The sequence below is a fragment of the Neoarius graeffei genome, chromosome 9, assembly GCF_027579695.1.
Source record: "Neoarius graeffei isolate fNeoGra1 chromosome 9, fNeoGra1.pri, whole genome shotgun sequence".
NCBI classification, from domain to species: Eukaryota; Metazoa; Chordata; class Actinopteri; order Siluriformes; family Ariidae; genus Neoarius; species Neoarius graeffei.
In genome coordinates this window covers 60627002-60640766 of record NC_083577.1, presented here as the reverse complement: position 1 = coordinate 60640766, position 13765 = coordinate 60627002, and the positions used below count along the sequence as shown (strand labels likewise).

The 13765-nt window shown below is 40.9% G+C and overlaps 1 protein-coding gene across 2 annotated transcripts in view; it reads left to right on the top strand.

Annotated features, from left to right (window-relative positions):
- itga6a (integrin, alpha 6a) overlaps window positions 1-13765 on the top strand; it is a 46907-nt gene that overhangs the window by 18876 nt on the left and 14266 nt on the right. For both annotated transcript variants that reach the window (XM_060930001.1, XM_060929999.1), the window contains exons 6-12: window positions 452-665; window positions 3811-4004; window positions 6097-6191; window positions 6501-6628; window positions 6715-6804; window positions 6949-7010; window positions 7202-7371. In XM_060930001.1, the coding sequence (XP_060785984.1) occupies window positions 452-665; window positions 3811-4004; window positions 6097-6191; window positions 6501-6628; window positions 6715-6804; window positions 6949-7010; window positions 7202-7371 (953 nt within the window). The remainder of the gene's footprint in view (window positions 1-451; window positions 666-3810; window positions 4005-6096; window positions 6192-6500; window positions 6629-6714; window positions 6805-6948; window positions 7011-7201; window positions 7372-13765) is intronic.

Sequence of the window (13765 nt, the reverse complement as noted above, 5' to 3'; positions counted from 1 at the left end):
CAGAGTATAATGATCCCCCTAAGGTGCAATCTTAACCATTATTAGTGTTGGATTTTTGCTTTGCAACACATTGCAAAACATTGCAATTATTAATTTTCTGATTCTTAAGCTTGCACATAGTTAAATTAAATACAGCCTTGTTAGCTTGGTCTATCAGACCATGTAGAGATTTTAGTTTTTGTAAAGATGGAATGTGTGTTAATTACACACACCAAGATTTTTAAAATTATTTCAACCTTGTTATCTAATTAACTTTATTGCATAAACTACTTAAAAAAACTTCTTTTTATGTTGCCACTTTTGCACACTGTATCACTCTTATGCATTAATATGAAGTTCTTTTTTAAGAGGCAATGATATCATGAGGCCAGCACTTATCCATATCTCTATAATGTGTTTATTTCTATTATTATTAAAACTTTTTCAAAATATTTGGAATTTTTGTCCCAAGGTTTCTCTCTGGATTCTGGCCACAGCATTACTGAGAAGGGCAAATTGATTGTGGTGTCTGGAGCTCCAAGAGCCAATCACAGTGGGGCAGTGGTGCTGCTGAGGAAAGAGGGTGAGGTGTCCACCATGCTATCGCCTGAGTATGTGCTAGAAGGACCTGGACTTGCCTCTTCATTTGGATACGACGTAGCAGTTGTGGATCTCAATGGAGACGGGTATGGCACATAGCTGGAACTGTTTCAACCAAGAGCATCTTGGTTGAAACCAAGGTTCAGGAAAGTAATGCAAAAATATCATGATAGGAAATTTCTAAAGAGAAATGTTCTCATGTCTATTGATATATTTGGTTTGGGTCTATTTAGTCTGATTTGTTTTCACCCTGGATGGCACAATGGTGTAGCAGGTAGCATTACTGTGTTACAACTTCAGAGTTCCCAATTCAATCCTGAGCTCAAGTTACTCTCTGCAGAGTTTTGCATCCAGGGTGTTTTCCCACCTTACACCTAGAGTTCCCATGATTCTGAATCCACCATGACCCTGAGCAGGACAAAGCAGTTACTGAAGCTGAATGAATGAATGAATGAATATTTTCACATTGCATGAATTCAAGTTGGTTTAATTTTCAGCAGTCTTGCAAGATTATTACTTGTCACACGATACAAGATGCTCCCAACCCATATGGAAAAGATGTAGAGAAATCTTATAAAATTTGTATGTCCTTTGTCTGAAACTTGTATGTAAAGCATACAACAGTGAAACCAGATATAAGATCCTTAGTAAATTTGAACAAAATGAAACTTGTATGATTTGCGTTTTTATCAGAACAATATACAGTGGTGCTTGAAAGTTTGTGAACCCTTTAGAATTTTCTATATTTCTGCATAAATATGATCAAAAACAACATCAGATTTTCACACAAGTCCTAAAAGTAGATAAAGAGAACCCAGTTAAACAAATGATACAAAAATATTTCGATTGGATTAGGGTCAGGACTTTGACTTGGCCATTCCAAAACATTACCTTTATTCTTCTTTAACCATTCTTTGGTAGAATGACTTGTGTGCTTTGGGTCATTGTCTTGCTGCATGACTCATCTTCTCTTGAGATTCAGTTCATGGACAGATGTCCTGACATTTTCCTTTAGAATTCGCTGGTATAATTCAGAATTTATTGTTCCATCAATGATGGCAAGCCATCCTGGCCCTGATGCAGCAAAACAGGCCCAAACCATGATACTACCACCACCATGTTTCACAGATGGGATAAGGTTCTTATGCTGGAATGCAGTGTTTTCCTTTCTCCAAATATAATGCTTCTCATTTAAACCAAAATTTTTTATTTTGATCTCATCCATCCACAAAACATTTTTCTAATAGCCTTCTGGCTTGTCCACATGATCTTTAGCAAACTGCAGATGAGCAACAATGTTCTTTTGGAGAGCAGTGGCTTTCTCCTTGCAACCCTGCCATGCACACCATTGTTGTTCAGTGTTCTCCTGATGATGGACTCATGAACATTAACCTTAGCCAATGTGAGAGAGGCCTTCAGTTGCTTAGAAGTTACCCTGGGGTCCTTTGTGACCTCGCTGACTATTACACACCTTGCTCTTGGAGTGATCTTTGTTGGTCGACCACTCCTGGGGAGGGTAACAGTGGTCTTTAATCTCCTCCATTTGTACACAATCTGTCTGACTGTGGATTGGTGGAGTCCAAACTCTTTAGAGATGGTTTTGTAACCTTTTCCAGCCTGATGAGCATCAACAACGCTTTTTCTGAGGTCCTCAGAAATTTCCTTTGTTCATGCCATGATACACTTCCACAAACATGTGTTGTGAAGATCAGATTTTGATAGATCCCTGTTCTTTAAATAAAACAGGGTGCCCACTCACACCTGATTGTCATCCCATTGATTGAAAACACCGGACTCTAATTTCACCTTCAAATTAACGGCTAATCCTAGAGGTTCACATACTTTTGCCACTCACAGATATGTAATATTGGATCATTTTCCTCAATAAATAAATGACCAAGTATAATATTTTTGTCTCATTTGTTTAACTGGGTTCTCTTTATCTACTTTTAGGACTTGTGTGAAAATCTGATGATGTTTTGGGTCATATTTATGTAGAAATATAGAAAATTCTAAAGGGTTCACAAACTTTCAAGCACCACTGTCTGACAGTAATGCAAAAGTGGCCACTTTCAGGAGTAAATCATATTCATTATATGATGCATAATACATGAAACATAAACTGAAGGTGATGGAAAGTTATATTTTTTTTATAAGTTTCTTCTATTTCTTTTCCATATGGGATTATCTTGGCTGATCTTGACTTAATTCTATAACAGAATGTTCAACAACCTGTGCTCCATGTCAGATTATACAATAAAGAGCCTCTAGTGAGATACTCTTTGATTAAAGGAAATTACTACATTCTGCTTACATCATCAATCAGTGTGATCTGGGCTTGTGTAGAAAATGGGCGTTCATAAACAGAAATAAGCCCTATGTGTAATAGTGGTAATGTTATGTCTAGAGAAAAAGACAAAGAAGAAGAGTTTGGAGTTGTTCATGGCTGGGTTAAAATGAGATATTCAAAGAGACATTGTTCTTGCTACCACAATTCAACAAACCATCTCACATTTTGTTTATGTTTTGCCATCGTTTGCAACTGTCCTATGAGTTTTGCATCAGCCTTTGGGTTTCTAGTTGATGGATTTTAGCAAAGCATCAAGGCAGTGGTCACAATCTGAGATTTTAATAAATATTTCTGACACCTCCAGAAGTTTCTCTGGTTGCAATGGTGCTAAATCGATCACTGGTGTGCACATCATATTATACGTTCAAAAACCGCCTCATGAGCAAAGAATTGTTTTTTAATGTGTGATTTTGGTATGAGAGAGCAAAATCAGACTAAAAAATTGAACAGTGTAAAGCCAACTTTAAGGGCATCAGAAAACAAAAATCACACTAGGAAGGCGAGAATATGGAAACATACTACAATGTAAAAATCTTTCACTGACCGATCACTTCCTGTAGCTGAATTGAATCATGTTTTCACTGAAATCAAACCACACTATAGTTTGCTTAGTAGTGCTGCATTTCTCTGCACATGACTGTAGGTTGCATTTCTCTGCACATGACTGATTACTCTGTTCACACTGTGGTGTTCACACTGTGGTGTTCACACTTACCCAATAAAAAGTGTACCAAGAAGCAAACAAACCAAAGTTGAATTAAAATAGACTGCTAAATGTGAAAGCAGACATAGACATAACAGGCTGCTCTAGTGTATTAATATGTGATTGGTGTGTATTGGTGACACATCATCCTGTGTGTGGATCCTGAATGTTCCTCCAGATGGCAGGACATTGTGGTGGGAGCTCCTCAGTTCTTCCAGAGAGATGGTGAGGTGGGGGGAGCAGTGTATGTCTACGTCAACCAGGCTGGAAAGTGGAGCACCGTCGTCCCCACCCGCCTCAATGGAACTAAAGACTCGATGTTTGGACTGGCGGTGAAGAATATTGGCGACATCAATCTGGATTCCTATGAAGGTTGGAGCATTTGGGGCTCATGGATATTTCTGGGTGTAGGATGTTCATGTACACAGTTCATAAGAAAATAAGAATTATAGAAAATAAGAAAGTTTCACAGTATGTTGCATGTGTATGATGATTTTATGTATACCTCAGCACTGTTGTATTCTTGAATCGGATTGATCAGATGGTGCTGATTAATTTTCTAAAACAGCTTTGACAATAGTGCCTGCTTTAAGGCAAGCCACAGGGTTATAGTAATGCACTTGTTCTAATATGTTACAGTTTCTACAGTAGAACCTACTTGGCTGATGCTCCACATAATCTAAGACCAATGACCAGATTTTAAAATAATGTGTTATTTAATAAAGAAATACGTAGCTTCATTGATATTGGCGGCACAGCGGTGTAGTGGTTAGCACTGTCGCCTCACAGTAAGAAGGTTCTGGGTTCAAGTCCAGTGGCTGACGGGGGCCTTTCTGTGTGGAGTTTGCATGTTCTCCTGTGTCTTCGTGGGTTTCCTCCGGGTGCTCCAGTTTCCCCCACAGTCCAAAGACATGTGGTTAGGTTAACATGGAGCAGCCATGGCCTGAGGTTGGGCTGAAGTGCCCTTGAGCAAGGCAGCTAACCCACAACTGTTCCCCGGGCGCTGTAGCATAGCTACCCACTGCTCTGGGTATGTGTGTGTGCTCTTTGCTCACTTGTGTGTGTATGTGTGTGTTCACTGCTTCAGATGGGATAAATGCAGAGGAAACATTTCACTATGTGCTTAAGTCTGTGCTTGAGTGTACGTATGACACATAAAGGCTTCTTGGCTTGGCTTCTTGATATTATGAAGCTTTCTGTAAAGAGATGTTTATATATCATTTATGGAAAGAGTCTCAGTTGTCAGCAATTTATAATGGTCAGTAAGAACAGAGAACTTTGTGCTTTCCAGTTTGTTTCTAACATCACAAACTGCAGTTTTTTTTGTCTTTTTCTTCTTTTTTAAAATAGCTGTTATAAGTTATAACAGGAACACAGATGCTCCACAACATTAACTGTAACTATAAATGGTAAAAAAATTACATGTTCATTAATAAATACAAATTTGAATCATTTGCAAGTTAATGTGTTAAAAGAGGAATAACACACTTTGGGGAGGTGTTGCTGTTGAAAAATGATCAACCTCTGGTTGTTGGAGATACCTGCTTTATGTTGGGCTGCATCACACCACCACATTCTTGATTATTTCCCATGACAGCATGCCATAGTCATGTTTTATTCCTTATGCTTGGTTCACACATTGGCGTTTCAGCCTTTCGTATGTACGGCGTATCAGGATACGTGGCAGTAAGAAAGGAATGTCACAGCATCACCAGCTTACGTACCTAATAGCAGCTTTGATACGTCAATACATGCATCACATGTATGCCATAAAAACGAAAGCTATGCAACAGTGACACAGTGGGAACATTGCTCGAACACCTGTTATGCCATGCGAACGCTTTAGTTGACGTGTCTGATGAAGGTGACTCCGGGGCTGCCTGGGTGGATGTGGCTGATGTCTTCCCTCGCCCTTCTTGGGTCTTGACTTCTTCGCTGGCGTGATGCTTTCTTGACTGTGACAACAAATGCAGCATGGGGCCCCCTTTTATACCCACCTGTGAATGCCACAGCAACGTCACACATAAGAACGAAACGCCATGGCAGCACATCATACGCCGCGCATCATACGCCGCACATACGCCTCAGTACACCATAACTTTACGTCCTTTGAACCCCATACAAACCCCAGATACGCCACAGAAACGTCACATGTATGCTGTGTATGTCACAGGACTTTAATTTTGGGCAAAACACGCCTCATTTCTTGGCGTTTGACCCACACGCCACTGGCGTGGCAAGATACGAGACAGTGTGATAGTAGCCTTACATATCTTAGAAAGTAAGACAGTAGCTTACATATGCTGCCAAAGTAAAGAAAATTGTACACGTTATTTACATTTATGCCCCTGCAGTATATCATTATGTATTATGTTTACACATACAGTATTTTGTTGTGTTTTGTGAGCCAGTTTATATTTTTAGGCATAGTCTGACACTCATAATTGTCCCTTGTCTCTGCCAGATATTGCAGTTGGTGCTCCTTATGCAGATGCAGGCTCTGGTAGAGTGTACATCTATCATGGATCAGTTTATGGCATTAACACCAAACCAGCTCAGGTCAAGAATTATTCCCCTCTCTCGCTTCTCCTCTCTGAATCTCTGCCCTCTGATTCCACTGCCTCTCGCTATTTTGCTGTATATGGGCTTTCATAATGGATATAATCTGTGAGAGCAAAACACCATTATGATTATAAAGAACAGACAGATGGACAATCTTGGGCAATTTCGATAATTTTGTAATAATGTGCAAAGATTTGTACCATCATTTTTCCAATTTTAGTTTTTTTTTTTAAATAGTAAATATAGCTTTGGTACTCACTATACGGTAAACACGTCAGCACTGACATGTCTTTTTACCTATTACAGATTCTGGAAGGTAGACCTCATGGCATAAACATGTTTGGCTATTCATTGGCTGGGAACATGGACTTGGACGACAACTTCTACCCAGATCTTGCCGTTGGATCTCTGTCTGATGCCGTGTTTGTGTACAGGTATTAATATATTCTTCACAAATAATCACTCATCGATTTCCTCTCACTAGAAAAACTGAATTATAATCAAATTGAATTAAATTCAGGGCCAGACCTGTCATCAGCATAAAGAAGGAAATCAAGGTTACACCAAAGGAAATTGACCTGACAAAGAAAACATGTGGAAATAGTATTTGGTAAGATACTTAACTGTTACTTGTTGTTTTTAAATGATAAACGTGTATAATTTTGGGCGATACTTTTTCCTTACTAATTAGTGATTACTGTTACTGTTTCCGTGTGTCTTTGTCATTAGTATTTATGCAATTTGTTATTCGCAGTTTGAATGTTGAAGTCTGCTTTACCTATAAAGCAAATCCTGCTACTTACAACCCCAAATTGAGTAAGTCTGCAACTTCTACTTATAATTACAGTGTAATCGCTGATACTCACCAAGTACATTAAATATTAATCAGATGTTCACTCACTGTAAAACTTTAATGATGTCTACATTTTAGCATTTCATATATTTCCAAAATGCATCGTGAGCTGATGCAACACTAAAACACAAATGTTATGTGTATGCCCATGCAGCCATTTCGTACATACTTGAGACAGAGTCACAACGCAGAAAGCAGGGGTTGCACTCTAGAGTGTCCTTCCTGGATAAAAAGCCAACAGATCAAGACTTCCAGTCTACAGGCACGCTAGAGCTAAGAGGCCAGAACAAGAAAACTTGCCACAAAGTCAAACTCCAACTGCAGGTACTTGCTATCATCCACGAGTCTAATAGAAAGCTTCAAATTACAGTTATACTAAGCATGCTTTTATTAAACTTAATGAAACAGAGACCAATATATTCTCTGGTATATTTTACTCTTATCTTCTAATTTGTCGTATTTTGTATAATCTAGGCTGTCTGGTATTGTTTTTGCTGTCAGCCCCTCACAAATAGTCAGTCAGATCATTAAGTACAGAAATAAAAGGACTGGACATTTTAGGAAAATAATCAACAAAGTGGATTAAATAATCCAAAGTAGATTATTTTCCAGCAACATCCGTCCATCCATTATCCGTAACCGCTTATCCTGTGCAGGGTCGCAGGCAAGCTGGAGCCTATCCCAGCTGACTATGGGCAAGATGCAGGGTACATCCTGGACAAGTCGCCAGATCATCACAGGGCTGACACATAGAAACAACCATTCACACTCACATTCACACCTACAATACGGTCAATTTAGAGTCATCCAATTAGCCTAACCTGCATGTATTTGGACTGTGGGGGAAACCGGAGCACCTGGAGGAAACCCACACAAACACGAGGAGAACATACAAACTCCGCACAGAAAGGCCCCTGTCAGCCACTGGGCTCGAACCCAGAACCTTTTTGCTGTGAGGTGACAGTGCTAACCACTACAGCACCGTACCGCCATTTTCCAGCAATCTTACACAGCAATTAACCAATGATTACAATTTCCTACAGGAAACTTTCAAAGTTACAGCTTTACCTGTGACTTTTATACACTGGCACTGACATTTGAGACTCCTTCCAAAAAAGGCTAAATAAACACCTCCTTTTAGAAAACATACCAACAGTGACATTTATAAGGAGCGTTTGCTATACAAATTGCTGTGTAAGTTATAATAAAATAAATAATAATCAGTTGAATTTATATAGCGCCTTTCCCATACCCAAGGTCGCTTTACAAGTTGTTACTACAGAAACCACAACATATTAGAACAAACACATTAATAAAAACCTTGAAGTCTGCACTATATTGTCAGAGCTGCTGTTATAGGAAATTAGTATGAATGCACAGCTGATCAGGGCCGCTGACAGCTTTGGCTGGGCCCGGGACAAAATGCTCTGAATGGGCCCCCCCGGGCCAACCCACACACACACACCCACCTCTCTTATAGGCTTGAAAAAAAAGCCCAAAACCAGCAACCTCACACACATTGTGATCCTGTGAAGTAATCCCCAATTTCACTGAATCTTTCCCCCCTGTACTGTAACGGAATAAGCGGTTACTGTTATTTTGTATCCTTTAACCGAACGCCATTAAATGTATTCCGTTACGCCCCAAGCCTGCATGCGACAGCCCCCGCAATGCCTTCCTAAACTCGTGGATAGTCTACTATAATCACGCGATTGGGGTGCTCTTGAAGGAGCAGCGATGGACGGGGGATTTCGGGCAGGGCTGGGGGTGAACATAGTATACTGTGCATGCGTACTGTCCAGTGTGAAAAGCAGAGAAGAACACACCGCTCAAGAAACGGTGGGATATGATTGCGGGCTAATGTGAATATTCTTAGCTTCAATCAGATATATGAAACACAATGTTATTAAGCCGTTGTGGTTATGAAATGATTCAATGCCCTGTGCGTTTGATATGGTGTTCAGTGTGACTTGCTCTCCCCTCGTTTGTAACATGAATTGCGTGCCGCGCGTGCCTTGGTTGTGGTTACTTTACGGGGCTGGAAAAAGTTGGCTGTGTCTTACCTGGCTCAGCTGCCCCACTGCCTTTGCTAGTACCTGCTGCATCATCCGAATCTTTTTTAAAATATTTATGCAGTGAGCCCCTGAGTCTCTTGGTTTCTTCCTCTCTTTTCTTTTCTTTTCTTTTCTGTGCTCCTGACTTGTGCATGTTGGCAAATGGCACGCACGCTGATTGTCGAAGCGCTGTGATCGAACGATGTCGTTTTTTCCCCTTAATCAAAGAGTCAGACAAAACCATTTTTGCATTAGGGGTGGTAGGGGGTTCTTGACGCCTTTTTCAAAGACAATAAAGGCAAAAGATCTAGAAATCATTTATTGAATGCAAATATAGCACATTTCTCCCCCAAATCAACACATTTTGAAATGAAATAAAATAATTTAATCGCAACTTCATGAGAGCCCAGTTCTGGGCCCTCCCCATTCCTGGGCCCGGGACAACATACCCATTTGTCCCCTCCTGTCGGCGGGCCTGCAGCTGATTATAGAAAATCGTGCACATTGATTGGTCGAGAAATTTGGACTATTTCTCAATAATCATCTCAAGCGACTCAGCAAAATGGCGGCCAATCGCTTGGTCACCATAAGTGAAGAAGAATTAGAAATTATGAAAGAAAACGCTGTTCCTAAAAGCACTAAAGGTGCTATGAAGTTTGGTCTAAAACTATTCAAAGGTAAAGTGGAATTGTGATTTATTTTATCTATGTCAAAATAAAGTATTTTATGTGAGTCGGCATAGATAAGTGATACAAGTCTGCGTGTGCCATTGTTACATTTGCATGCCGCTTTTGAAGTTTGAAATAAATTATTTTTTAATATGATTTTTTAAAGTGTTTTTAAATAATTACCTGAATATTTATACTAAAGCAGATATCCACCTCAGGATCAGTGAATATCGGTCAGTAGTAACTTCAACTTTGTCTCGGTTATTATTTAATTAATATTGGCTGGCTTTGAGTGGTCTGTCAGATATATTCCATTCAGCTAACATGATACTGAATGAGTCAAAGATGAGTTCAATATCATGCTAGCTGAATGGAATATATTTGATATACCACGAAAAAAGTCAGCCAATATTATTATTATTATTATTATTATTATTATTATTATTATACATACACACTCTCTTTATATCAGCATATCAGCATTCTCAAAGGCCAATGCTAGCTTACCTGCAAGTTGGTGCTGTTAGAGTGGCAGTGAAGTCACCTTCCAGCCGGTATAGCATTCATCAGTAGTGTTAGCGAAGGCCAATGCTAGCTTACCCACGAGTTAGTGAGTAAGCAGTCACTTTCCAGCCGGTGTAGCTTTCATCAGCATGGCAGTGCAGTCTCCTTCCAGCCGGGGTAGCATTCATCAGTAGTGTTAGTGAATGCTAATAAAGAAGAAGAAAAAGCCTTTATTTGTCACATGTACACTCAAAGCACAGTGAAATTCATCCTCTGCATTGAACCCATCTGAAGCAGTGAACACGCACATGCACACACACTCACACACAAGTGAGCAATGAGCACACACACATACCCAGAGCAGTGGGCAGCTATGCTTCACCACCCGGGGAGCAGTTGGGGGTTTGGTGTCTTGCTCAAAGGCACTTCAGCCCAAGGCCGCCCCATGTTAACCTAACTGCATGTCTTTGAACTGTGGGGGAAACCGGGGCACCCGGAGGACACCCACACAGACATGGGGAGAACATGCAAACTCCACACATGCTGAGCTTGAACCCAGAACCTTCTTGCTATGAGTCAACAATGCTAACCACTGCACCACCATGCTGCCCTAAAGCAATGTTATGGAGAACAAGTAGCACAGGCTAACGACCGAGAAACTAGGATTTCTGTCTCCAGACTCTTCTTCCACGCATGCTCACTACAGTATTTTTCACTCATATTTAAGTATTCATTTCCCTGTGTAATTTACTTAGGTACTTTTAAAATCATCATCGACAATTACACACAACGGAGTGACCTAGCAGCCAAAATTCTCTCAAAATCTTCCGTTTTTAATGAAGGAAACCTGTCGCCCATGTTTGTTTACAAATTGTCACAGTCGCTCACTAGCACGGAAGTTTTACGTCTCCGATGTCGTGTTGTCCTGACAATGTGCAATATTGTAACAATATTGCAGGCTCATTTTCCATTGGGTAGAGGGACGTAATATATGTAGGATAAGCGATATGCTATCAAACCAAGTGAATGAAACCCGCTAGAAGGGAACAGAATACATGTTATTTACCAGCTGGGAGGTCAGTATCATGAAATACCGTGACCGAGGTCTTGAAAGGGCCGAGGTCAGTATTCAAGGCCGAGGTCACAGTACTTCACCATACTGACCGACCTTAAGCTGGTAAATGATATATTTATTTTTTTCTTTACCAAATTCTAACAGAAAACGAGAGCGACCGAAAGGGAAAACCGAGCCGAGCCGCCATTTTGAATCCTCATTCACGGCTGTAATGCAAATTGCTTCCTCCTCAGTATACAAGTGCACTTCCATGGCAGGAAAAAAACTACATTTTGCCGCCTATGTAGTCCCCTATTTATACAAATAGGAGTCATTCAGGATTCAGCCATGTTTTTGCTTGGCATTAGCAAGTTACAGGTTTTTAGCTTTCTCCTGAAATGTTTTCTTTAATTTTGTCTTCCTCAGGGTAGTAAAACTCGCTTTCGCTGTGAACACTGTCGTTATCACTATCCATGCTGTAAAATTAATGCTATTTTGAATCCTCATTCACGGCTGTAATGCAAATAGCTTCCTCCTCGGTATACAAGTGCACTTCCATGGCAGGAAAAAACTACATTTTGCCGCCTGTGTAGTCCCCTATTTATACAAACAGGAGTCATTCAGGATTCAGCCATGTTTTTGCTCGGTGTTAGCAAATTACAGGTTTTAGCTTTCTCCTGAAATGTTTTATTTTATTTCTTCTTCCTCAGGGTAGTAAAACTCGCTTTCGCTGTGAACACTGTCGTTATCGCTATCCATGCTTTAAAATTAATGCTATTATACTGAGAAATGCTGGCAAAAATTTATAAGATTTTGATATTATAAATAAATCTTATGAAAAAAAGATCAATGTTGACAAAAAATGCTACTATGTTTGTTGTTGTTGTGAATGAGCGAGTCGCCAGAGGTCCGTAACCGGGGTCCGTAACTGGGGTCCATATCGTAGGATACGGACCCGCTCGCCAGCCAATCAGAGCGCAGGATTTGGACCGCGAAAAAAATAAATGTTTTTATTCCATCAAAAAAGTGTCCTGTATGTACATTATAATAATCAATGATATTCACTTTGCCTTTGTTGAATGATTGTTAATTAATCGACATCCCATGCCCAGTCATAACTGAGCATTCAATGGTGCTGTGGTATCAAGACCTTTAAAAGGAATTGTGTGGACAAAAATAAACTATATTTAAATATAGCCAAAATATTTTGAGGTGCATGTATGCTTCCTCAGATCTGCACAAGCGCTATGAGGCTCATCTCATCTCATTATCTCTAGCCGCTTTATCCTGTTCGACAGGGTCGCAGGCAAGCTGGAGCCTATCCCAGCTGACTACGGGCGAAAGGCGGGGTACACCCTGGACAAGTCGCCAGGTCATCACAGGGCTGACACATAGACACAGACAACCATTCACACTCACATTCACTCCTACGGTCAATTTAGAGTCACCAGTTAACCTAAAGGCCCGGTCACACAGCGCTTTACGGCTTTATCACGGCCAAAACCCGTCAAAAAGTGCTCTCCCGTGAAGCAGACGATGTTGTTCGTGTTGATGTCGAAGTTAAGACGTGTTACAGTCGATATACAGACGTGACAGGACGCAGGGGAAAATCGGAACGGCGTCGGACGCGGCAAAAAGTTTTGGACTGCTCAAAACTTTAGACCGCGGACAACCACGGCCGGCACACGTGGTAAAGACGTGCAACACACGTGAAAAACACGTGATAATCAGTGTCCCGGCCGTTATTAAAACTTGGGGAGACGTGGTAAGACGCGAAAGTTTGGCGGTCTATCACGGGCAGAGCACGGTCATCGGACGGGTGTTACGCGTTGGTATCACGGGATATAGCGTGTGTTTAGCGGCTTATCACTGAGAAATGGATTTTTCCGCGTACATAGCACTGTCTAAGCCCGTTAAACGACGTCTCAAACAAGTTCTAAATTCGATTGATCACTGTCTAATCACTTCTGCATCACTTCTGATTTGCGGCATGTAAATACCGTAATTTTCTGAGACCTCGGCACTTGCAGTCTAAATGTCAAGGAGTGAACATGAACCCTCAACGCTGTGATGTCCTCATCTTAATGCTCCAGCACCAACAGAACCAACTGATACAGGCTCAACATATCCTACCGCTTTTATATGCGCAGCAAGCCGCTCTTCCAACGACGCTGAGCCGCGGTTACCCGTGATTTGGCAGTGCTGCAGCAGTGAAACAGCCGCCGACGGCCATACCCCGTACAAAGCACGGCAAAGCCAAAATTGACCAAAAATTACCACTTACGACCACGAGATTTTTGTATCTTTTTGTACGTGATATAGACGCGGAGTGCTGTGTGACCGGGCCTTAACCTGCATGTCTTTGGACTGTGGGGGAAACCGGAGCACCCGGAGGAAACCCACGCGGACACGGGGAGAACATGCAAACTCCACACAGA